Here is a 24,457-nt window from a genome sequence, read left to right as displayed (position 1 = left end):
ATCGCTAGCTGTCACCTATGCCTGGAACACTCTCCATCCTTACCTCTGCCTTCTCGCTTCCTTGGCTTCCTTCCAGTCCAAAGTAAAATCCCATCTTCTAAAGGTAGCCTCTTCCTAACTTAATGTCAGTGGTGTCTCTCTCTTGATTATTTCCAGTTTGCCCTCTCTAGTTTGTTTGTGCACAGTTGTAGGCACCTTATCTCCTCTGTGATACTGTGAGCTCCTCATGGCACATAGTAGAGGTTTGATAAATGCTTATTGAATGAGTGGTCCTCATCCCTTCTCACCTGGGTCATTGCACTTGCTTTCTGACTGGTCTTACTTGCTCCTCTCTCTCTTTTTCTCCCGTCTCTCATCACCTACAACGCAGCCACATGGATACGGGCCTGACTGCCATTTCCAAGCTCAATATATTTTGCTGGTTCTCTACTGTTTCTAGGATTAAATCAAATTTCCCTTATTTGACATTTAAATTCCTTCAAGATTTGACCTCAGCCTATCTTTCCAGATGTATCTCACTGTTTACTTAACTTCCTGCTCCACATGTTCCCCTGTCCTAGAATTCTCTCCTCACCTCTACCTCATGGAATCACTCACTATCTTTCTTCAAGGCTCAGCTGAAACATGACCTGTGAGGGAATTGTGGAAATTGAGTGAACCACCCTGACTCCATCTTGTGGCTCAACTCTGGGTCTAGCTCAGTTTCTTTTCTATTCAATTATGAGTCAAGTTCAGTTTCTGTCCTGTGAGAAAACTTTATTGCATTGTTTGAACCTAGCCCTCTGTGGCTGGGAAGCTAGACCACCTCTTCCTGCTGCTTAGAGACTCCTAACCAAGGACCTGGGTTATGCTGCCCAGAGACTTGGTCAGATTCAAGGAATGATGCAAGGAGTTTTCTCACAATTTTGCATCTCTAGCTATCCATATGTTTCATCTGAAAACTGGCCCCATAGTGATCAATCAGTTACTATGTCCATTTTCCTTTGATTGAATACAGATACTTGGGCATGGGGTGAAATGGGACACCTTTTTTATATTTCAGGGAATTGCACCTGTTTGCTCTTCCTGTCTCAACTTATAAAGTCCCTGATCTTTCCTCCAGTTAGAAATCAGATGGCCCAATCTTGTATTCTGGTTTCTATCCTGTTGTTTTTTTTTAAAATAAAATCTGTCTCCCCTTGTATTCAGGGTCCTGTAGCGAGCTAAAGAGCCCTGGTCCAGATTGATTTGTCAATTGGCGTGAATTATTTAATAAATCAATACTCTTCGAAGCTCTACCTCTGTTTCCTCAGTCATTTCAGATTTCGCAAGCCACACCTGCTACATGTAGCCATTCTTGGTACCATCAGCTTTTACTGTTATGCTCCAACAACTCTCAGATTGCTTTGTTTTTACTTTGTTTCTAGTTTGTATTCACTTACCTGTATCAGTATTCACCGTGCATTCAGTGTCTGGCACACAGTCAATTTAACTGGAATTATTATCATTTCCAGGTGAATTGACTGAAGCTGACAGCAATAACGTAAATGCATTTTGTCAGAGTCAGGAGTCAAGAGATCTTGACTCCAAATCCCGTTTTCTTTCAAAAGAGCACACTACACATTCATTGCATATAAAATCAAGGATGTTGTACTTGCAATCTCATTGATTAGGGTTTGGGAAGAGTTCACTCTTACCACAAGAGGGCACTGTCCTTCAACTCTACTCAGCCCTTTAAAAATTCGTTTCATTTGGTTTGGTATTCATCTGTCTAGTCCTTGTATATAAATCCTTAGTCATTGGACTCGGAGTGTAGGGTAGCCCAGACAGCCTGCAGAACAATTAAAGCTCACCCCAAGGGAAGAAATGCTAACGTTGTTTAACAGCAGAGAATGTCGTTTTTCAGTCATTTCAGTCATGTCCAACTCTTTGTCTTTCCTAAGTAATAGCATGGCATGTTCAGTCGTGTCTGACTCTTTGTGACCCCATTTGGGGTTTTCTTGGCAAAGGTACTGGAGTAGTTTGCCATTTCCTTCTCCAGCTCATTTTACAGATGAGAAAACTGAGGCAAAGAGGGCTAAAGTGACTTCTCCAGGGTAACATAGCTAGGAAGTGTCTGCGGCCAGATTTGAACTCAGAAAGATGAGTTATCTTGACTCCAGACTGGGTGCTTTATCCACTGCATCACCTACCTGCCCCCGTAAACCTTAAATGATAGTAAATCTTTGAGTTTCTAGGACACTTCAAGGGTCTAGTATGTAGAGTCCAAACTCCTTTGTTTTCACCAAGGAGGAAACTAAGACCAACCATTTTTTGATATTATTGGGTGAGGCTAGGTCCTTTCTTTAGGAAATCTTTTCTTGAAAGATGAATTCATACTTTATATTATAGTGTAATGGACAATTTCAAAATATTCAGACTCAGGTCTCTGGCTCTAAGGCGATTTTTCTTTTCTGTACATCATGCTGTCCAAATTGTACAAGGTAATACTTATTATTATTCACGATCATTGTACTAGGAGAGGTGGCATGCAGCCATCACTAGAGAGCTGACCTCAGAGTCAGAAACATCTGGCTAGCTGTGTGGTCCTGGTAAAGTCACTTCTCCTCTCTTTGTCCCCACTTTCTCATCTGTAAAAAGGGATAATGATAGAACTTACTTCCCAGAGATGCTGGGAGGATAAACTCCGATAATATTTGCAAAGCCCGTTGCAGAATAAATGCGAGTCATTCTTATTCTTTTCATGTCCTACTTAATAAATTCCTATGGCTTCCTATTTATTGTTTCCAGGATAAAACATCAACTCATTTGTTTGACATTTCAAGTGCTTTACCACTTGGCCCCTTCCTACCTTTCCAGTCTTCCTAGAAGTCTCCCTTTACCTCCCTCCTCACACTCTACTCAGCAGACTTTCTACTAATCTCTTTGCTGTTCCTCACACACAGCATGCGTTGTCCTGGCTGATTCCCAGGCCTGGAATGAGCTCCCTCCTCACCTCCACTTGTTGGGGTCCTTGATTTGCTTTCTAGACTCAGCTCAAGCACCACATTCTTCATGAAGCCTTTCTGGATCATCCCCCATGCCCCCAGCTACTCGGGGTCCTCCTCCTACAGATAACTTGCATTCATTTAATTTATACTCACATGTATTCCCTCATTCTCATTATTAGGATGTAAGTTCCTTAAGGGCAGAGACTGCCTGGCACAGTGCCCGGCCAGGGTAAGGGTTTAATAAAGATTCATTGACTGACTTACTGGAAGACACAGAACTTGAATTCAAGTCTTTCAGTTCTAAGATGGATGATCACTCTGCTCCATCATAATTGTCATCTCAGGTGATATTTATTTAGCAATTTAAAGTTTACAAAATACTTTATCTACATCATCTTATTTGAACCTCACCAAAATCCTGGAAAGCAGAGGAGAAGAGAATATTCTAACCATTTTACTGATGAGACAACCAAGGGGTGAAGAGTTTAATTGACATATTCAGGATGTGTTTGTTAGTAGGTGTCCAAGGCAAGATCTGAACGGAAATCTGCCTCCAAGTCTAGGGCTCTATTCACATATTGCTGCTAGTAAGCTCAAGAGTGTTTGAGTTGGAAAGGACCTCTGAGATCATTCCCCAGTCCAGCCCCTTCCTTATAAATGAGGAACCTGAGACTAAGAGAAGTGCAGAGCCTGAACTGTGGTTGCTTCAAGCAAAGACTGTATTAAGTTGGCACAAATCCAAGCCTGGATAACACTTCCTGGATTCCTGTGGCTTACTCTTCTGTCCCTCCTTCACCTAAAATGGAAAAAAAACCAAATATGGAGGCCAAGGACTGAAGTTTGGCTTTTTGGGGACCTGAAGGAAGAATTCTCCTCCTTCAGCCCAGCCGTTCACTGGGCATTGAGAGCTCAGGTACAATGAACAAAGAGGCAAGAAACAGATGGACAAAGCTGATCAAAGCTTTTTGAATGGGTAAGCAGACAATCAAAACGCCTCTCATTCACCATGTGGTTAGAAGATGGGATGGAGCCCCACCTCTTCCAGAAGCAAGCCCCTCCCCTTTTCCCCATAGGGAGATACCCAAGAGGCATGTGGCACAGGTGCCAGACTCCCATTAAAAAAAAAAAAAACAAAAGCAAAAAGTCCTTGTCTTTCAGGTGTTTACAATCTGTACAATTATGTGGATGCTGTGGGAGAAACAGAGTTGGGATATGACAGGTCCTACCTTCATGGAGGCTATAGTCCAGTGGGGATCCAAAACTCCACACAGATATCACTACAATATAGTACCTCATAAGGGAAATCCATTCTAGTAGTGTCAGAGATAGGAAAGAGTGAACTGGGGGAGGTAAGGGAAAGATGGGCAGAGAGGCATTATTGACTAGGGCAGTCAGTTCACAAAAGCTTCTGGGAGGAGGAGGACCTCTTGCTTGCTTAAAGGACTAGAGATAGGGGCTTTGCTTTGTTTTCAGGATTTTGGGTCCTCTCAAAAGGTGGCAATTGCTGTTCATAGCTGAATATATCTGTGTATGTGGAAAGTGGAAGGTGAGTCCACATGGACCCATCAGTTATTCACCAGTGTGGATTTTTCTTCATTCCCTCATACAATTATTGTGGAAACTTGTAAACTCAGAGAAAATGGATAAAAGCATCATAGCATCATGGATCTAGAGCTAGAAGAGACCTCGGAGACTACTAAGTCCAACCGTTTCATTTGACACTTGAAGAAATTAAGGCCCAAGGAAGCAAAGTGACTTTCCCAAGTCGCACGGTAAATAATGAACTGGAATATGAACAGAAGTTCTTGGGCAGTGGCTAGACTCCTGGTCCTGAGTCAGGAAGACCTGTGTTCAAATCTGACCTCAGATACTTACTAGCTGTCTGATCCTGGGTAAGTCATTTAACCCTGTTTACCTCAGTTTCCTCATCTGTAAAATGAGCTGCGGAAGAAAATGGCCAACCATTCCCATATTTTTGCCAAGAAAACTCCAAACAAGGTCACAGAGAGTTGAAAATGACTGAACAACTCAACAACAACAACCTTGGACTACAAATCAACTCTTCTCCCAGTGTATCATGTACCATGATGAAACAGGGAAGGGAGCTAATCCATGAATCATAACTCTTTCCATGAAAATAGAAATACTGGTTTATTGTTGAAGACAAATTATGGGATTTCTGAAAAGCAAAGCTGTCCCTACCCAGAAGTGCAGGAAGCGACTGCCTTCACAGGAATTTCCAGTGTGCTAACTTTATCATGGCATCAGAAATTTAGAAATGGCTTTAGCAGGCACATCAGCCAAGACTTATTTCACGGATGAGGAAGCTGAGGACCAAACAGAGGAAGTTACTTGTCCAAGTTCACACAGACAGTGAATGACTGAGGCAGGAATCTGGCTTGGATTTCCTGGCTCCGGATCTGGTTCTTTCCAGTACACAGTGGAAAGGACTCTAGGGCCTGGACCATGGCTTGTAATGGCCTCTCTTGGCCCTGTGCTCTCCCCTTACCGAGCCTGAAAGATGCCCTTTGGAGTCATCCTTTTGACTGAGACAACAAAAGCAGTGACTTTGTTTCCAGGTCACTGTGAAAGGAATAGAGAAAGTGGATATCTCTCTCCTCTGGAAATTTGAGACAAAGTTATCGGGTTAGCTAATTAGCACTGTCTGATGGCTAAAAGTGAAGAGGATTTAAGAAGTCTTTTGATGAAGGTAAAAGAGGAGAGTGTAAAAGCTGGCTTGAAGTTAATGTCAACAAAACAAAACAAAAACTAAGATTGTGGCAACTTGTCCCATCACTTCTTGGCAGGTAGAGGAAGAAGAAATGTAAGCAGTGCCAGATTTTCTATTCTTGAGTTCAAAGGTCACTGCAGATGGTGATTACAGCTATGAAATTAAATGATGCTTGCTCCTTGGAAGCAAAGCTATGACAAACTTGGACAGCAGACTGAAAATGAGAACATCACCTTGCTGACAAAGGTCCTTATAGTCATAGCTGTGGTTTTCCCAATAGTAATGTATGGCTGTGAGAGTCTGACCATAAGGAAAATGGACCACCACAGAATCAACACTTTTGAATTCTGGTGCTGGAGAAGACTTTTGAGTGTTCCTTGGACAGGAAGGAGATCAAATCAGTCAATAAAGTTAATTCAGGCTCTTCACTGGAAGGGAAAATACTGAAGCTGAAGCTTAAATACTTTGGCCACATGATAGGAAGACTCGTTGGAAAAGAGCCTGATGTTAGTAAAGATTGAAGGCAAAAAGAGAAGGGCATGGTAGAGGATCAGAGGGATGGTATCATGGAAACAACGAGTACAAATGTAAGCAGACCTTGAGAGAGAGTGGAGGACAGAAAGTTCTGGTGATCTGTGACTCATGAGGTCATGAAGAGTCGGGCATGACTGAATAACTGAACAGAAACAAAAATTAGCACTGGGAAAAGGAGAATTGGACCTTGATGGAATTTGATGATGATGATGATGATGATGATGCAGCTGGTGACTCCCTGGAAGACCTAAGTTCAAATCCAGCCTCAGACATTTATTATCTGTGTAACTTCTGTTTGCCTCAGTTTCCCCATCTGTGAAATGAGGATAATGTCCAGTTGTTTTCAATCACATCTGACTCTTTGTGATCCTATGAAATGGGAGTGGTTTGCCATTTCCTTCTCCAGCTCACTTTACAGATGAGGAAACTGAGGCAAACAAAGTTAAGTGACTTGCCCAGGGTCCCATGGCTAGTAAGTGTTCGAGGCCAGAATTGAATTCAGGAAGATGAGTCTTCCTGACTACAGGCTCAATACTCTATCCACTGGAACACTGCTACCCAAGGACAATAATAGCACCTGCCTTTCAGGGTTTTTGTGAATATCAAGTGAGATAATATTTGGAAAACTCCTCACACAATTCCCAGCACATAGTAGGTTCTATACAAATGCTTCTTCTCTTCCCTTTCTCCCTTAATAATAATAGCCCTTTCAACTTTGCAAAACACATTATACATTATTCACAATTCAGAAAGGTAGGTACTACAGCTATTATCATTCTCTCTCTCTCTCTCTCTTTCTCTCTCTCTCTCAATCTTTCTCTCCCTTCCATCCCCTCTCCCTCCCTCTGCTCTCTCCCTCTCCTTCTCCCTTCCCCATCTCTTTCTTTTTCTCTCTCCCTTCCTCTCTTTTTGTCCCTCCCTTCTTCCTCCTTCTTCCCCCTGTGATTTCATCAGAGATCTGTTAGTGAGGAAACTGCTTTTATCAATGTAAATGCTGAAACTCTTTTGTAGTCTTAGACACTGGGCCACAGAGAGGTTAAACCACTTGTCCAGGATCACGCAGCCAGGTATGCTAGAGGAGAGGTTTTAACTAGGTCTTCCTGACTCTTATGCTACACAGATGCCTTAGAAGCACTCGTCCCCTTCACTCCTCCTTCCTTCTTCCCTCCTTTACTGATGAGGTTAAATGTCTTCTCCCTCATCACCAGTTGGAGTTTTCTACTATTCCACAGAGTCTCTTACATGAGATTCAAGCTAGCAAAAGTTCAGAGGAGGAGGAAGGAGGTCACAGGGCCTCAAGGAGGCTTGGGTTTCATTGGCTATCCTGGTGGGCACTGAGCAAAGAGTAAAGGGGCTGAAAGGAAAGTCTGCCTCTTTGCTCATGGACTGTACCCCTGATGAATTCCTCAGCTCTGGACCTCCAGGATGATTGACCCTTTTTTAGAGGTTCTGCCTCATCAGAGAGAGGATTTTACTGTAAACCCTTTCAGGTGCATCAAGGGCCCAGATGAAATCTATGTGGTTCCAGTCTGGCAGCATCTCATAGAAACGAAGATTCTTGATTTTGGGGAGCAGCATGGCCACATCGAGAGGGTCAACAAGAAGATCTTTCCCACCAGCCCAGATGGCTGTGGGTATCTTAATAGTAGTCAAGTCATAGAGTGGAGGAATGCTCTGTTGGGGAGGAAAAAACGAGTTTTCAGAAGAAAGCTGTTTTCATAACAACTCCAGGATGAACATTTTTAGGACTAGAAGGGATGGAAGGGGACACCCTAACTCTACAGAGGAAGAAACTGAGGCTTGGAGAAGTTAAATGACTTTTCTAAGATCTTTCCATGGCTAGTAACAGCATTTGCTCTTACACTTGAGAATCTCTACTGACCAGGCATTGTTCATTCTATTGTCTTACTCTCTCATCTTTCATTAAGTCATATTTTTCTCTGTCCTCCTCACTCTATAGGCACTTAGCATCTACTTTCATACAGCTCTAAAGGGAAGAGTCTTAGAAGTCATCTCATCCAATCCTCTAATTTTATAGATAAAGAAACTGAAGCCCAGAGAGTGTATGTAATTTTCCCCAAATCACACAGCTTCTAAGTGGCAGAACTGATTTTTGATCCCAGCTTCTTTGATTTCAAATCCAGGGTTCTGTCCACTACACACAGAGAGTAGGAGGCTTTTGGAAGTGGGGGTCTCCCTTGCATTGGAGGTGTTTAAGTAAAAGCTAGAGGACATGTGTTAGGAACATAGGAGAGATTTTTGGTTGGGAAAAGGTTGGGGCATTCACTTTTTTAAATTTTTGATACTGGTAACTTGGTTTTCTTTATTTTTCTAATCAAATTAATCAATGATTTATCTAGTTTATTATTTTGTTTTTGTTCTTGTTTTCCCATGAAAGCAGCATCTGGTTTTGTTAGTTCAGTGGCTTGGGTTTTGCTTTTGTTTTTTTGCTTTTAAAAAATTAATTTCTTTAATTTTTAGTATTTCTAATTTGGTGTTTGGGAATTTTTAATTTGTCATTTTTCTAGATTTTTCTTTAATTGCGTGCCACATTCATTGACCTGCTCTTTTTCTATTTCATTGATGAAAGCATTTTGAGATATGTTTCCCCCTAATATCACTTTGCATGCATCCTACAAGTTTTGGTATGTTTGTTCATTTTCATCATGCTCTTTAATGAACTTATTTATTCTTTCTATGATTTGTTCTTTGATCTACTCATTCTTTAGGATTAGATTATTTAGTTTTAGTATTAGATTATTAGTTTATTATTAGTTTAGGATTAGATTATTAGTTTCCAATTAGTTTTTAATCCATGTTTCTATAACTTTTTATTGAATGTAATTTTTATTGCATTATAGTCTGTAAAGAATGTATTTAACATTTCTGCTTTTTTCTTTGTTTCTTTGTGAAGTTTTTATTCCCTAGTATATGGTCAATTTTTATTAAAGAGCCATATACAGCCAAGTGAAAGGCATAGTCCTTTCTAGTTCCATTAAATTTTCTCCAGAGGTCTAACACATCTATTTTTTTCCCTAAAATTCTGTTTGTCTACATCTTTCTTATTTAGTTTATGGTTAGACTTATCTAGTTCTGAGGGAAAATTTAAAGTTCTCCACCAGTATAGTTTTACTGCCTATTTTTGCCTGAAATTCGCTTAACTTTTAAAGAATTTGATCCACATATGTTTATAATGGATATTCTTCATAACCTATGATATCTTTTAGCAAAATGTGGATTCCCTGTTTAACTCTTTTAATTAGGTATATATTTGCTATCTCTACCTTTTTTACTTCAGCTGAAGCACAATAGATTCTGCTCCAGCTTCTTATTTTTGCTCTGTGTGTGTCTGTTTCAAGCATGTTTCTTGTAAAGCAGATATTGTTAGATTCGGGTTTCTAATCCTTTCTGCTATCTGCTTCGATTTTATGGGTGAGTTCATCCCATTCATGTTCACAGTTATAGTTATTAACTGTGCTCTTCCTTCCAACCTGTTCCCCACTCCCTGTTTATCCTTCTCTCTCTCACTTTTTATCATTTTTTATCCTGTTACTCACAAAAGTCTGTTTTCCTTCTGGCCATTGACTTTCTTAATCTCTCCTCTCTTTTATCATTCCTCCTCTCCCTCTCTTATCCCCTTACCCTCCTACTTTTCTGCTGGGTAAGATAGATTTCTGTACCCAACTGAGTGTGTATGTTATTCCCTCTTTGAACCAATTCTGATGAGAGTGAGTTTCAAGAATTTCCCACTACGCACCTCATTCCCCCTCTTCTGTACAAACTTTTCCTTGCATGCCTCTGATATATGAGATATTTTTCTCATCCTTCCTCTCATCAAAGTCAACTCATATCTATGCCATCTGTCTATATATACTCCTTTTAACTGCCCTAATAATGAAAAAAGTTCTTAGGAGTTATAAGTATTGACTGCCCATATGGGAATATAAACAGTTTAAATTTATTGAGTCTCTTATGATTTCTCTTTCATATTTACCTTTTTATGCTTCTGTTGAGTCTTGTATTTGAACACAAATTTTTTAAAAAATTATGAAAGTAAAGTAAAGGTTGATGGATTCACTCTTAATTTTGATACTGGTAATTTGGTTTTCTTTATTTTTCTAATCAAATTAACCAATAGTTTATCTACTTTATTGTTTTGTTTTTGTTCTTATTTTCCCATGAAAGCAGCTTCTGGTTTTATTTGTTAGTTCAATGGATTGGGTTTTTTTTTTTTACTCTAAAAATAATTTCTTTGATTTTTAGAATTTCTAGTTTGGTGTTTAACTGAAGACTGAAAAAAATTATTTAGCTGTTGTATTTTTTATTATTAGGAACCTTTGAAATTCCTCTGTTTCATTAATTATTCGTGTTTTCCCCTGAAGGATTAAACTTAGTTTTGTTACATAGTTATTCTTGGTTGCGATCTTAGTGACTTTGCTTTCCGGAATATCATGTCCCAAGCCCTCTGTTCCTTTTTTATATAAGTTGTTAAGTCTTGTGTGATCCTGACTGTGACTCCATGATGTTTGAATTTTTTTGGCTGCTTACAATATTTTCTTCTTGACTTCAGAAATCTAGAATTTGGCTATAATATTCCTGAGAGTTTATATTTTGGAATCTCATTCAGGGAATTATTGGTGGATTCTTTCAATTTTTATTTCACCCTCTGATTATAGAATCCTAAGGCAGATTTCCTTGATAATTTTTTTGAAATATGATATTTAGGCTCTTTTTTTTATTATGACTTTTAGGTATTCCAGTAATTCTTGAATTATTTCTCTCTCTAAGTCAGTTGTTTTTCTGATGAGATGTTTCACATTTTCATCTATTTTTTATTTTTATGATTTTGTTTTGTTGTTTTTTGATGTCTCATGGAATTATTAGCTTCTCCTCACAATTCTAATTATTTAAGGAATTATTTCCCTCAATGAGCTTCGGTACCAATTTTTCCATTTGGTCAATTCTGCTTTTTAAGGAGTTCTTTTCTTCAGTGAATTTTTTAAAACCTCCTTTTCAATTCAGCACAGTCTACTTTTTGAGGAATGCTTTTTAAAGTGAATTTTGAGCATCTTTTACCATTAGGCTGTTTTGACATTGATGTCTTCTAAGTTTGTATCTTAATCTTTTGTGTCACCATAGTGCATTTTTATGATGAAGTTATTTTTTCTTGTAGTAATTACCTCATTTTCATTCCTATTTCTTAACTTTTAACTTTGTAGTGAGTGGTGGAGGCACTGTCCCAAGTTTCAGGGTTTTTTTATTTGCTCATATTTTCAGATCTAGTTCTGAGGGTCTGTAAGTTTTGAGTGCTTCTAAAATAGTATGATTTAAGGAGAAGTGTGGTCACTGCTCTTCTGGCCTGTGCTCCAGTTTTTACTCAGAAAGGAACTTTGTTTCCCTACAGTCATACATTTCAGCCCTGGAACTGTGTTAGTGCTCCTTTCTACCTTGGAACTAAGACCAGAGCTCCTACTACCCACATGCACTCTTCCCTACCCTAGACCTGTGACTGAGGGTCCTGCTGCTCTTGACCACAAGCATTAGTGCTCCTCTTTGACAAGGATCTGTGACCCAGAACTGTGTATAGGAAATATAACAGGGACCTATATACCCAGTGCCACCAAAGGGTTCCCTGTAGTCTCTGACCAACCCCCTTACTGCCTCTGGACTGAGATGTTCTGAAGCTGCCATGACTTCTGGTGCAGCCATCTCCAAGGCCTGCTGCTAGTGTGCACAGTGCTCCTCGCTGAGCACTACCCTGTTCCTCTCTTTCTGAGCTCCTGTGTTATCTTGGGCTGGACAAATGTCTCACTTTAACCTTTTGTTGGCTCTGCCGCTCCAGAGTTCTATTTGTGGCATTATTTTAAAGCTGCTTGGAGAAAAATGTTGGGAGGGTTCAGCTGAATTGCTGCCTGTAGTTCATCATCTTGCCTTTCTAATGTCCCTCTACAGGACAAAAATCCTTCTGGGACAATAAAGAAAACAGTCCAGTGCTGTCTGGGGCAGATGGAAAGTAGCTATGGAGGACAGACCAAGGAGGTCAGGGGTGAAGGAGGAGCAAAAGAGGAAGGAGGAGTGAAGACAGAATCCAACCTTTTGAAAAAGTTGTCTGTCACTTCTTGAATTATACCTGGAAAATACCTGATGTTATTTAAAAGAAATTTGGGAGTGTGTGAAACATTCAAAAACAGAGAAATAGTAATAGGGATTATTTCTCTTCCTTAAAGTGAATGAATGAGTGAGTAAGTGAATGAATGAGTGAGTGGAAAAGCCTTTATTAAGTACTGTGTGCCAAATACTGCTCTAATTTCTGGACATATAAATACGAAAAGTAAAGGCAGTTCCTGCCCTTAAGGAACTTATCTTCTGTTAGGGGGCAAAGAAACCTATAGGAGAATAATGGCCAAAAGTGTATTTTGATTTGGAAAATAGCCAGAATGGTAAGTGGAGCTTCTCTTTTCTGTAAACAGTGGCAGTAGTAAATTAATTGAGGCTCCAGAAGTGGAAAGGGGATGGACATGCATGTAGCAACATGGTGACTGACAAAAATATGGTTAGGGAGTAAATGAAGCATGACAGGGCATGATTAGAGAGGGTAAACCATAAGAGCTCAGCTATAGGACCAGATGGAAACTAGATGTAGTTCAGGGGATAACTGGCTCTCTTTGTCTCAAGAAGCATCAGAACCTTCTGGAGGTTTATTGGATAGAATGCTGGATAGGACTTCAAGCAACCAGAAAATCTGGCTTGACATACTTAGAATCAAAATGGTAGAGTTGAAAAGGATTGCAGATATCATCTAGTGTGGATAGTCCTTCCATTTTTCAAGTAAGGAAACTGAAACCCAGCAAAGAAATGGCTTGGACAATGATGCAGAGCCAGCTAATGGGAGAGCTGGGATAAATGGTTTAGGTTGGTTTCCTCTGGGGTAATTGCTCATTATAATCTATTCACCTGATGAACAAGAAGATCTACCTTGAGGAGCCCAACCACTAGAGCCCAGACACATGCCTTTCCTAGAGAACTTTAGAAACCTTAGGTTATAATTGTCTTTTTTGGTGAAGAGCTAACCTGGTTGTAATGACGCATGTTTTCATCCTTGCTACCCCAGTCATAAGCTCTGAACTCATCCGAGTGGAAAAGCTGAAATGGACAAACAAATGGTAAATTACAATGTGAAAGAGCTTCTAAGGCAAATATTCTATAGAATAGAGTGCTTCATGGTGCTAGTAACCTCACTTCAAGAAGAATCTAGCCTTCCCATGTCCTAGGGAGGTGTTAGAGGGTAGACACTCATGCACATACAGATACACACAGAGGATGGGGGAAAAAAGAGAAGATGAGAGGTGCACAGATAATGGACATGGAAACACATAGAGGAAGAGAAGGAGGAGGAGAAGAAGAAGAAAGAGGAGGAGGAGGAGCAAGAGTAGGAACAGGAAGAGAGCTCAAGAAAAAGCAAAGAGCAAAGAAAGGGAGAGAGAGAGAGAAAAATGGAGATAAAGTAAACAGACACAGAGAGGCAAAAGAGAAAGAAAATAAGAAAGATATAGAAAGGAGATAGGAAACAGGAGAACGGGAGAGAGAGAGACAGACAGAGAGAGAGAGAGAGAGAGAGAGAGAGAGAGAGAGAGAGAGAGAGAGAGAGAGCAGACTTCAGTGATCAGTCACTCTTACCTGTTTGAAATGCAGAACGTTCTGTATGGATGTCCCAGAGGGACTATGGGAAAGGTAGATGGAAATTCGGCTCTGAAAGAAAAAGTTTACTCAGCAAATGTCATCTGAAGAGAAGAAATCTCTATTTCCCAATGATTATTCAGCAGAGAGCAATCATCCCAAGACCCGACTACCCTTGAGCTCATCTAGTCCAAGCCCTTGATTTTACATAAAAGGAAACTGAGTCATATGGGTGTGTGAAAGAGAGCTGAAGTCCAGCAGAACAAGAGGGAGGAGGCTTTTTCTGCTTGGCCTCGGAGATCAGAACAATGACCAGTGGGAAAATTTGGCTACAACGTCAGGAAAACCTGATCAAGAATGAGATCTTCTAGGCTCCCAGGTTAGGATGGAAAGGAACTTCAGAGGCTTCTGGTCCAACCACTTCCCTTTATAGAGGAGGACAGTGGAGTCCAGAAGGACTCAGAGATCCCAAGGTCACACTGCTAGTAGGTGACAGAGCTAGGAATGAATTCATTTCCTCCAATAGTAAATCCAAGGCTCTGAACTGCTATAGTGTCATGGGAGGTTGGACCCTACAAACCAGGACCCTCCTGGTTTCTTTCCTGGAATTCTGGATAGGTTCATGTAGCTTTACCCATTGGGAAGAAGGTTTTCCAGCTCATGTTTGGTTCTGTCTGGAGCAAAACCTGCATTTCAGATCGGCGGGGGGTGGAGGCTCTGAGGAACTGAGATCCAAGAAAATTTTACACCTGGAACAAAGTATTGGGAGTGGGAGGGGAGGGGGACATAGCACCTAGAAGGACACATGCCTGAGGAAGATACTCAGGTTTTGTTTTTTATTCTGGAAAGACAGGTATTGGGGAGGGTGGGGTTTGGTGTGTGACCTCTGGAAAGGGAGACAATCAGAATAGGGAATAGCAGTGTTCCTTGCCTTCCCCCATGGGGCAAGATAGTGCAGTGGCACCCTCTACATTTCCCAGCCTGAGGCAAAGCGTTAATGGCCTTGCTCTGGTTTCTCTTCCCATGGCAGGTACTTGATTTCTCTAGCTTGACCAGGAACCCTAGGGAGAAGTGACACGTTAGGGTATCAGAATAATCTGAGTTTATTGTCAGTGCTGTATTCTGGTTCATATGGGGCTTATAAAGCCCTAAAAACTAGATATGAGCAGAGATGGAACCAGAAAAATCAAAGAAGTCTAGATCCCTTAAGGCCCCTCGGAGCTACATACCACATTCAGGTTTTTGGTGTCAAATCCAGCCCACAAGGAGAGAAATGCAGAACATATCCAGGAGAAGATTTTTCGGTTGCACAATTTAGTAGACGGTATTTTCTTTACAGGATCTTCCAGTAGGAAACTTTTATTTCCCCAGAGAGCCTGTGAACATGGCAGACAAGTTTGCTTTGAAAGAGCAAGCAAGCTTCTTGACTTGGGAGATCATTAGTTTCACTGGCCACTTAAAGCTTCAGGGTCACATTCACTTGTAAGAAGTCAAATTTCATCCAAGACAAGCCAGAATAACCATAGACGTGTTGGCATAGCCCTAGACACATGAAAGATGGTATCCTACTCAACAAACCAAGGAGGGAGGCAAGTAGGGACTACGGCCCCCATTTTGTTGTTGTTGTCAAAGCTTAGAAGGGCAGAATAAGAACATAGATTTGGTTACAAAAGATTTTAGAGGCCATGTGGTCTAGCCCCCTCATTTTATAGATTTCAGAGGAAATAGGTCCAAAGGGATTGTTGCATGATTTACTGTATAGGGTGTCCCAAAAGCCTCAGTGTAGGCTGAAGTTGGATAGGATTAGAAGTAGAATTCAGTTAATAACTTTAAACTACACAAAGACTTTTGGGACATGGACTTACATGTGTTTACAGAGAGAGGTATATTGTCTCTTCCTTCTCTCTTCCTCTGTCTCTGCTCTCTATCATCTATCTCAAGAAATTGCCACCATGCCTCAGTTTGCCATTTCATCCATTAAACAGCTCTCAATGCCTGTGGTCTTCTTGCCCTGGAACAGCCCTCTGCGTCTCCAGCCTCTTCCTCTCTCCCCTCATTGTTCAGCTTTGTTTGGTGTGTGACCTTCTTCAGTTAGAATGTAAGTCCTTTGAAGGCAAGGACAGTCTGTCTTTTTCCTCATATTTGTATTCCTGGGATTTAGCACCTGGCATATTGTAAGTGCTTAATAAATGCTTATTGTTCATTGACTGCAAAATCTAAAAGGCAATAAGACGAAGGGAATTCCATCCCAAATAAATATAAGATGCATAAAATGTTTTGGTGTTAATCTGCCAAAGCATAAAAAAGAATTGCATAAATTCAGTTACAAAGTGATCCTTAAAGAAATATTAGAAAACTTGAATAGCTGAAGTAATATTCAGTGCTCATGGTTGGGACATGCCAATATAATGAAAACAACAATTTTACCAAAATTTTAGTTGTACTGCTTCAGCCATCAAACTATCCATGGGGTACTTTATATACCTTGCTAAAATAAATTCATTTGGAGAAAAAGAAAATCTAGAGTCAAGGGAAAAACAATAACAGTAACAACAGCAATAATAGCCAGCATTTAGATAGCACTTACTCTGTGTCAGATACTGTACTAAGCACACTATAATTATGTCATTTCATCCTCATAACAACCCTGTGGGGGTGCTGATATCATCCCCATTTTACAGATGAAGAAAACTGAGACAAACAGAGACTGACTTGCCCAAGAACACACAGCTATTAAGTCTCTGAGTCTGGTTTTCAACTCAAGTCTTCCCGACTCAAGCCCACCCAGTTCTCTATCTATCTACTGTAGCGATGAAGGGGGCTAAGGGATGAAAGCATTACCATATCTCAAACTATATTATAAAACAGAAGTCATTCAAAAACACCTGCTATTGATTAAAAACAGAGGAGATTAATGGAACAGGCTAGACAAAGAAAAATCAGAAACAATGAAACTTAACATCCCAGTGTTCAGTAAACAGGAAAAGATAAATTTTGTAGAAAAGAACTCTCTTTGATAGAAACTATTGGAAAAACTGGCAGGAAGTCTGAGAGAGTCTAGGTTCGAACCACCATCTTATACCATATTCCATAATCAATTCAAAATGGACATGTGAACTTAAACGTTAAAACAATTGGAAAAGAAGCAGTTCACGTACTCCTCTGCAGCTCTTGGTAGGAGATGTATTCTTAACTTAAAAAATGATAGAAGTAATTATAAAAGATTAAATAGATAACTTTGGTTACAAGGAAAATGAAAAGCTTTTTGCGAAAACAAAGTTTCTGCATCTTACATAAGGAAGAAGCTGAATGGGGAAACATCTTTTCACATTTCTCTGATAAGGACATATGTGAAATAGACAACTAATAGAGACACACACAGATGTAGCCAAAAGTCATTCCCCAAAGCTAAAGGATGTGAACCAACAATTCTCAAAAGAATAACTGAAATCTACTAACAACTATTTCAAAGGATAGTCCAAATCAGTAAAGATAAGAGATATGCAATAAAAATCATGATATTTCTCCTCAAGTGCAGAAATCGACAAGGAAGAGAAAAATCAGAATAGTCAATGTTGGAGGGGTTGTGAAGATATAGGCACACTAATGCGTTGTTGGTGAAGCTATGAAATGGTACAACTATTTTGGAAAGCAATATGGAATTATGCAAATAAAGTGACTAAAATATTCTTCCCCCTTAATGCAGAGGATCTGTTTCTGGGTTTAAACCCCAAGGAAGCCATCTATAAGAAGAAAGTCTCCATACGCACTGGAACATTAATAGGAGAATATTTTGTGATAGCAAAGAACTGGAAACAAATCCCATCAGTTGGAATGGCTATATGAATTGTGGGACATGAATGTAACAAAATTTCACTGAACTATTAGAAATGGCAAATATGATGAATTAATAAGAGAAACATGGGAGAATGTACACAATCTAATGTAATCTAAGCATATATTAAGCACTTACTGTGTGCCAGGCTCTGTACTAAGCCCTGGGGATACAAATACAAGCAAAAAGGAAGACGGATTGCCTTTGCCTTCAAAGAGCTTCCATTCTAAATGGTGAGATCATACACTAATGGAAGCTGAAAGATGAGGGGAAGGAGGAGGAAGCTGGAGACAGAGAGGTCTGTTCCAGGGCAAGGAAACCCCAGGCACTGAGGGATGTTAATGGGTGAGAAGGCAACAGGGGAATTAAGCAAAGCCAAGAAAACAATATAGATAATTATTACAATAATGTAATTGTGCCCTACTCCTACAAATAATCAAATGTGTCTATTGCAAAATTATATAGAACAAGCATTGTCCAGCTGCGAGAAGGCACCCTGCTTTATTGTTTTGGGAGATCCATGGACACGGTAACTTGCCATATTTTTAAGCTTTTTTCCTCTTCTTTTTCTCTTTCTTTTTCAAAAAACTATCATTTGTTATTTGGGATGTCTCTCTGAGCAGGAGAGGGGCAGGGTTACTGGGAGAAATTCTGATGATATGAACAAAGATAAAAATCACCTTACAACAGAATAACATGCACATATGACTTAGAAAGGGTATAAAAATCATTCTTTCCTCACTGATCTGTAAGAAGTTAGGATGGGGGCTGGAAGAGATTTTAGAGACCATCTTCTCCAACACCCTCATTTTACAAATGAAGAAACAGGTCTGGAAAGGGGAAGGACTTTGGATTTTAAGATCACAGAATTGGAGCTAAAAGGCACTTTAGAGGTCATCTGTGAAATTCCCTCATTTTACATCTGAAGAAACTGAGACTAGGAGAGAGGGGACACGATTGTTCAAAGTCACACTGGAGGTAAGGGTGACTTTAGAACCCAGATCTTCTGTGCTTTTTCACTATACAAGCAGTTCTAAATGTTCAGCTGTTGCCTTGTAAAACAGAGAACTGTATATGGGATTATAGATTGAGAACCAGAATATATGTCTGCTAACTGATGACCAGGTGGTGACTCACTCAGGGATACAGCAATTAAGAAGCCAAGCCAGGATTCTAACTTACTTCTTATGACTCTAGAGGCCTCATTCTTTCCACTATACTGTTCCTTACCGATAAGGTAAGAAATCAATAATCAAGTATTTACTGAGATTACATTTTATCCTGGGACTTAAGGCAGTTGGGATGAATGGATGGAGGTTGGGATGGGCAAACTGCAGTGTGAGAGGTGCTGCATACAAAAGGAATGGCTGGGTGGGACCCGATAGTGGGTAGCCCCTGGCTCTTGACCTGTCACCTTTATTAAGAGTGTTTGCCAAGGGGCTGAGGAGAGAACTGGAGGAGTCACACACATTCTTTGCCCTGAGCCTCATCTATCTGTATGCTACAATCTGTGTGGAAAAACTGGTTGATTTCCAGAAGGGCATCATGTTTCAGGATTTTTACTAATGCTAATCTCCAGCCTTGAGCTGGAAGAACAAGGCAATGAAACTAAACTCCATCTGGCAGTATGCCCTGGAGGGACACTTGCTTGTAAAATCTGGAATTTCTTTCTATCATTAAGATCTCATTGTAGCATCTTGGGCTTGCTGTAGTAGACTCCAACTGTTATTTACCAGTAGTGATCAGGGTGTTGTTTTCAGACTTAAGAGACCTGGATGCCTGAAGATTCTGTCTCTGACACTCACTATAGGATCATGGGCAAGCCAGTACCTCTGGGCCTCAGTTTCTTCATCTGTAAAAGGGTCACAGAACTTAGACCTGGAGGGAAATTTGAGAGGTTGCTTAGTTCAGAAGATAATAGACACCTGGAAGGAACCTTGGAGGATCCTAGTCTAACTGCCTCACTTGGTCACTGGGGGTCTCAGCCCCAGGGAGACTGAGTATTTTGCTCATGATCACACAAATCAAGTCAACTACCATTTATTACGTCTTTACTATGTGCTAGGGACTGTGTTAGGCTCTGGGGATACAAAGAAAGGCAAAATACGGTCCCTGCCCTCGAGATCACAGTCTAATTGGGGAGATAATATACAAACAAGTTACAGGCAGGATTAATTGGAGAACTATTGGAGGGAAGGAAGGTGGGATTTTAGCTGAGACTGGAAGGGAAGTCAAGAGGGGGAAATGAGAAAGGAGAGAATTCCAAGCATGGAAAATAACCAGAGGCAACGGATAGAGTGTGTTCTGTGAGGACCAGCCAGGAGATGATTGGCATTGGACTGCAGAGAATTCATAGGGGAGGGAGGTGTAAGAAGACTGGAGAAGTAGGAGAGAGCTATGTTAGGAAGGTCTTTAAAAGCCAAATGGAGAATTTTAAGTTTGATCTTGGAGGTACTAGGGAGCCATTGGAGTTTATTAAGGAGGGAGGTGATATGGTCAGACCTGGGCTTTGGGAAAATCGTTTTGGAAGCTGAATGGAAGATGGGCTAGAGAGGGGAAAGACTACCTTCCCCCCCCCCCCACCCCCCGCCCGCGCCAGCAGCTATCACAAGTGCCCAGGTGTGAGGTGATAAGGGTCTACACCAGGGTGGGGGCAGGGTCAGAGGAGAGGAGGGGACAGAGCCAAGAGATATTGCAGAGGTGAGATAGACAGGCCTTGGCACCATATTGGATCTGGGGGGTCCAGGATGACTCCTAGGGTGTGAGTCTGTGGGACCAGAAAGATGGTGGTTCCCTTGACAGTAACTGAGAAGGTAGGAATAAGAGAGATTTGGCGGGTCCTTCCCATACAGGTAGAACTTGGCAGAGTCAGGTCATCTAGTCAAACCCTTTCATATTGAGAAACTGAGGCCCAGAGAAGGGAAGTACCTTCCTTAGGTTCACATGGGGCAGTGGCATGAGAGCCAGGATTCAAACTCAGTGTCTGACTCCAAATCTGGTTCAATCTATTTCCTTTCCCTAATTGCCTCATTTCCTCAATGCCATGCAATGCTGCCAGACAAATGCCCAAGATACCCAGGGTTCATTATTTCCTTTTTGACTCCAATCTTCCATTTTATTCATGTAAGCATGTGCATCCACCATGCAAATCAAAGTCAATGCATGACCAACCCACTCCCTCTGGTCAACAGGTGGGTGAGGCACCATGGCCAATCCCCACAGGGGTGCTGTATCTACTTTCATGGAGTTACTGGGAGTCCAGAGCTCTGTAAACCTTACCATGTTCTAGCCACATGAGGGATGCTGGTCATATCCTTCTCCACCCCACCACCCAATCCATTTTCCCCAAACCTTAGCTCTCATTTGGTCCTCACTTTCTTCCCAAAGAACCTCCCAGGGCCTCCAGGTTGAGGAAGTGTCCAAGATGGTCAGGTGACTCTGTCTCTGATATTCTTGACTTGACCTCTGGACCCCAGCAAATATACTCCTCCTTCTGCCCCCCCAACCTGCCCTGTCAGTGCAGCTTCTTTGGGGTTGTCTTCCTCATCAGAGTATAAGCTCCTTGAGGACAGGCTCTGTCTGTCCTTTGACTTCTATTTGTATCCCAAGCTTTTAGCACTGTGCCTGGCACACCAGTGGATGCTTAATAAATGCTTGTTGCCTCCCCTTGGAAAAGGAGAATTTGGGACTGTCCAAATTGTAAATTCAAAAGCCTTAAAGGGATGATGTAAATGTCATTGGGCAAAGTGGAACATGGGCTTTGCTTAGAGGTCAGGGCCATGACCCTAGAGGCAGAAACCTGGAGGTTCATCTGGCCCAAGTGCCTCATTTTACAGATCAGGAAACTGAGGCCCACCCTCCACAGTGATGTGCACATACATATCACCTTTCCCAGCACAAGGTAAACACCTTCAAGACAGGGATGCCTCCAGAAGACCATTAATAAGTGGTTGTTGATTTATTTATTGGTCACATAGGGACTGATCCTCAGAGGTAGGGTTTGAACCCAGATCCTCTGACTTAAGAGCCTCTGCTCTGTCCATCACATTGCAGTGTCCTCCAGAAAAGCTTGTTTTCATCTCCTGCCACTGACTTTATTGACTGTGTGGCCCCAGGGAGATCACACAGCCTCTCTGAGACTCGGTTTCTTCAACTGTAAAATTGAGACATCAATCCCTGCCAAACTTAGTTTACAAGGTTGGTGAGAGGAGCAAAAAGTATGGAGTGTGCACTGTGTGCACAGGGCTTCACAAAACATAGTAACGATAAATGTCTCCATTAGGAATGAATGGTGGGTGGATGTCTCTATCCTCTTCTACCATCAGTGTTGGAAATCCAAAGTTGGAGTACACAAAAACACACACATACACATGGATATGCGCAGACATAGATATGCATGATACGCATCATGCAAACATGCCCACCATACACACATATACACTGGTGCACATATACATGTACACCCTTACATATACACAGATATGCATGTGCACAAACACATGTGTACACATGTACATATACACAGAGACACACAAACATATACACATATGTATACAAACACATGCATCTACAATACAATACACAATGCATACACATAACAAAGTGGAACACACGTATGCTATATATGTACATGCACACATATACACACAGAGCTGTACCCATTCACACACATACACAATGTATATGTGCGTACATGCATACACATACATAACACATGGCCCCCACACGATGCAAACACATGCATGCACAAATGGCAGCAATATACGAAATACACATGCATGCATGCACAGAGAATGTACATGTACAAAATGCGTAATATATACACACACATGCATGCACAGTATATGTGCACAAGCATCCACATATATCTATATATTCACACACATGCACATATCCACACACACCAGTAGCCATGCAAAAGCTTTGTCATCTTACTTTCATTTTCTTCTTATGATTCTCAACAGAATTTAAAGCCTCGGGGACTTGGGGTTCTTATGGAATTCCCAAACATATGGGGGAGTTGGGAGGGTGGCTGCTTACCTTGATGACTGACTGAGGAAGGAAAAAAAAATTGGAAAAGACACTCTTGGGGTATTTGAATGAAGTCACTGGACCGAGAACAAAATTCATTTTGATTCTTTGGGCTACTTCTGGTCTAGTGGTGAAAGCAATAAACCCTGAAAAAAGAGAAGACATCCTGTTGAAGAGAGAAGCCCCAAGGTCACGTCTATGGGGAGACTCGATCCCCTGGCCCTAAGAGGGAGATGGGGCTCTGCTTTGAAGACCACACTGATGAGCTATGATCCAAAGGGTGTGGAGATAAGAGGAACCACAGTCACCTGGCCCCACCCCTTCATTTTTGTAGCGGGATTCTTTTCCTATAGGTCCTTTAGAAGATCTGTCTTTTTTCCATCTTCGTGATGTATTTTGATCCTCTCTTCCTAAAGGAAGTCTTCCTTGCTGCACCCCTCCCTGCCTTCCCCACCTCCCAGAGATCAACGACCCCAAAACTTTCATTTTATAGAAGAGGAAGATGGAAGGATGAGAGAACTCACTTCCTCAAGATCACAGAGCTCGTTTGTGGGAGATCCTTCTTAACCATTGGACGGTGGGCAAGTCTCTTGTCTCAGTTTCCCCATATTCATTTCTTATCATTTTTCCCTATAAAGTTATTTTGTATTTATATTTGATGAAAGCATATGTTTCTAATATTTATTATTGGTATTTACATTGGTGTTGATGGTATTTGATAAACACATATTCACATAAGACTCTCTTGGAGGAAGGGTCCAAAAGATGAAAGAAAAGTAACGTCATCTACAAAACAGAAGGTTGGAATAGGTGCCTCTGAGGCTTCTTCCAGGGAGTGTCCCCCATGCTTGGAATTCTCTCCCCCATTCCTGCCTCCTGACGTCCCTGGCTTCCTTTAAGTCCAAACTCAAATCTCATTTTCAGCAAGAAGCCTTTCCCAACCCTCATCATTCTACTATCTTCTCTCTTGTACATTACTTATCCATTCATTCATTTATTTTAATGACAATCTATTTATTGAGCTTGTTTGTACAAAGCGTTTTCATGATCTCTCCTCCATTGCTTGGGAGCTCCTGAGGGTCAGATGGTCATCTGCCTCTTTTTTGAACTCCAGTGCTTAGTACAGGGCCTGGAACATACAAGCACTTAATAAATGCTTCTTGACTGACTGTCTGAACTCTATGAGTCAAAAGAGCCTTGGATTGGTAGTTAGAAGATGTTGGTTTGAATCCCAACACTGCCTGTGTGACCTTGGGCAGAGTACTTCTCTTTGAGCCCCATTTCTGAATCTGTAAATCGATGGGATTGGTCTAATAACCTCTGTGGTCACCTGCAGTTCTATGTCTATGATCCCAAGACTTCTTTTTTTAATCTCCATGACACCATCCACCCATCAGACCCCAATTGTGGGAAAAACGTGCCATGCCACTTGTCAGACAGTCACTTCGTCTCTTCTGAGCATACCTATGGTAGTGCCCAGTGAATGACCAATAAAATATAGCTTCTGTTGCCCGGTCTTTTGTACGATGAAGTCGATCACACTTGGGAGGTCGTACTTGCCCATTTCATCAAAACTAGAAACAGAAAGGAGAGCAAAGTTGTAGTGTGAATCCAGATTGCTTGACTGCTGAGCTTGGTTGGCACCAAACTAAATGGGTATGCCTTCTTCGGTTTCATTTA

General features: G+C 41.1%; 1 protein-coding gene across 2 annotated transcripts in view; it reads right to left on the bottom strand.

The window, feature by feature from the left end:
* Nucleotides 1–3,298: 3,298 nt before the first annotated feature.
* The window catches only part of LOC140517587 (lipase member N-like), a 41,407-nt gene continuing 20,248 nt past the window's right edge, over nt 3,299–24,457 (bottom strand). The window contains exons 5-10 of one of the 2 annotated variants that reach the window (XM_072628975.1): nt 24,242–24,351; nt 22,787–22,923; nt 15,141–15,287; nt 13,912–13,983; nt 13,306–13,377; nt 3,299–3,765 (exon numbers count right to left, since the gene is read on the bottom strand). In XM_072628975.1, coding sequence (XP_072485076.1) covers nt 3,676–3,765; nt 13,306–13,377; nt 13,912–13,983; nt 15,141–15,287; nt 22,787–22,923; nt 24,242–24,351 — 628 coding nt within the window. In that variant the 3' untranslated portion in view covers nt 3,299–3,675. Of the gene's footprint in view, nt 3,766–5,101; nt 7,909–13,305; nt 13,378–13,911; nt 13,984–15,140; nt 15,288–22,786; nt 22,924–24,241; nt 24,352–24,457 lie in introns of those variants that run through there. The other variant, XM_072628974.1, reaches the window with a different exon arrangement.

This window comes from Notamacropus eugenii, chromosome 1 (genome assembly GCF_028372415.1).
Source record: "Notamacropus eugenii isolate mMacEug1 chromosome 1, mMacEug1.pri_v2, whole genome shotgun sequence".
Classification (NCBI taxonomy): Eukaryota; Metazoa; Chordata; class Mammalia; order Diprotodontia; family Macropodidae; genus Notamacropus; species Notamacropus eugenii.
Note: the sequence above shows the minus strand (reverse complement) of the source record. Positions and strands in the feature narration are given on the sequence as shown.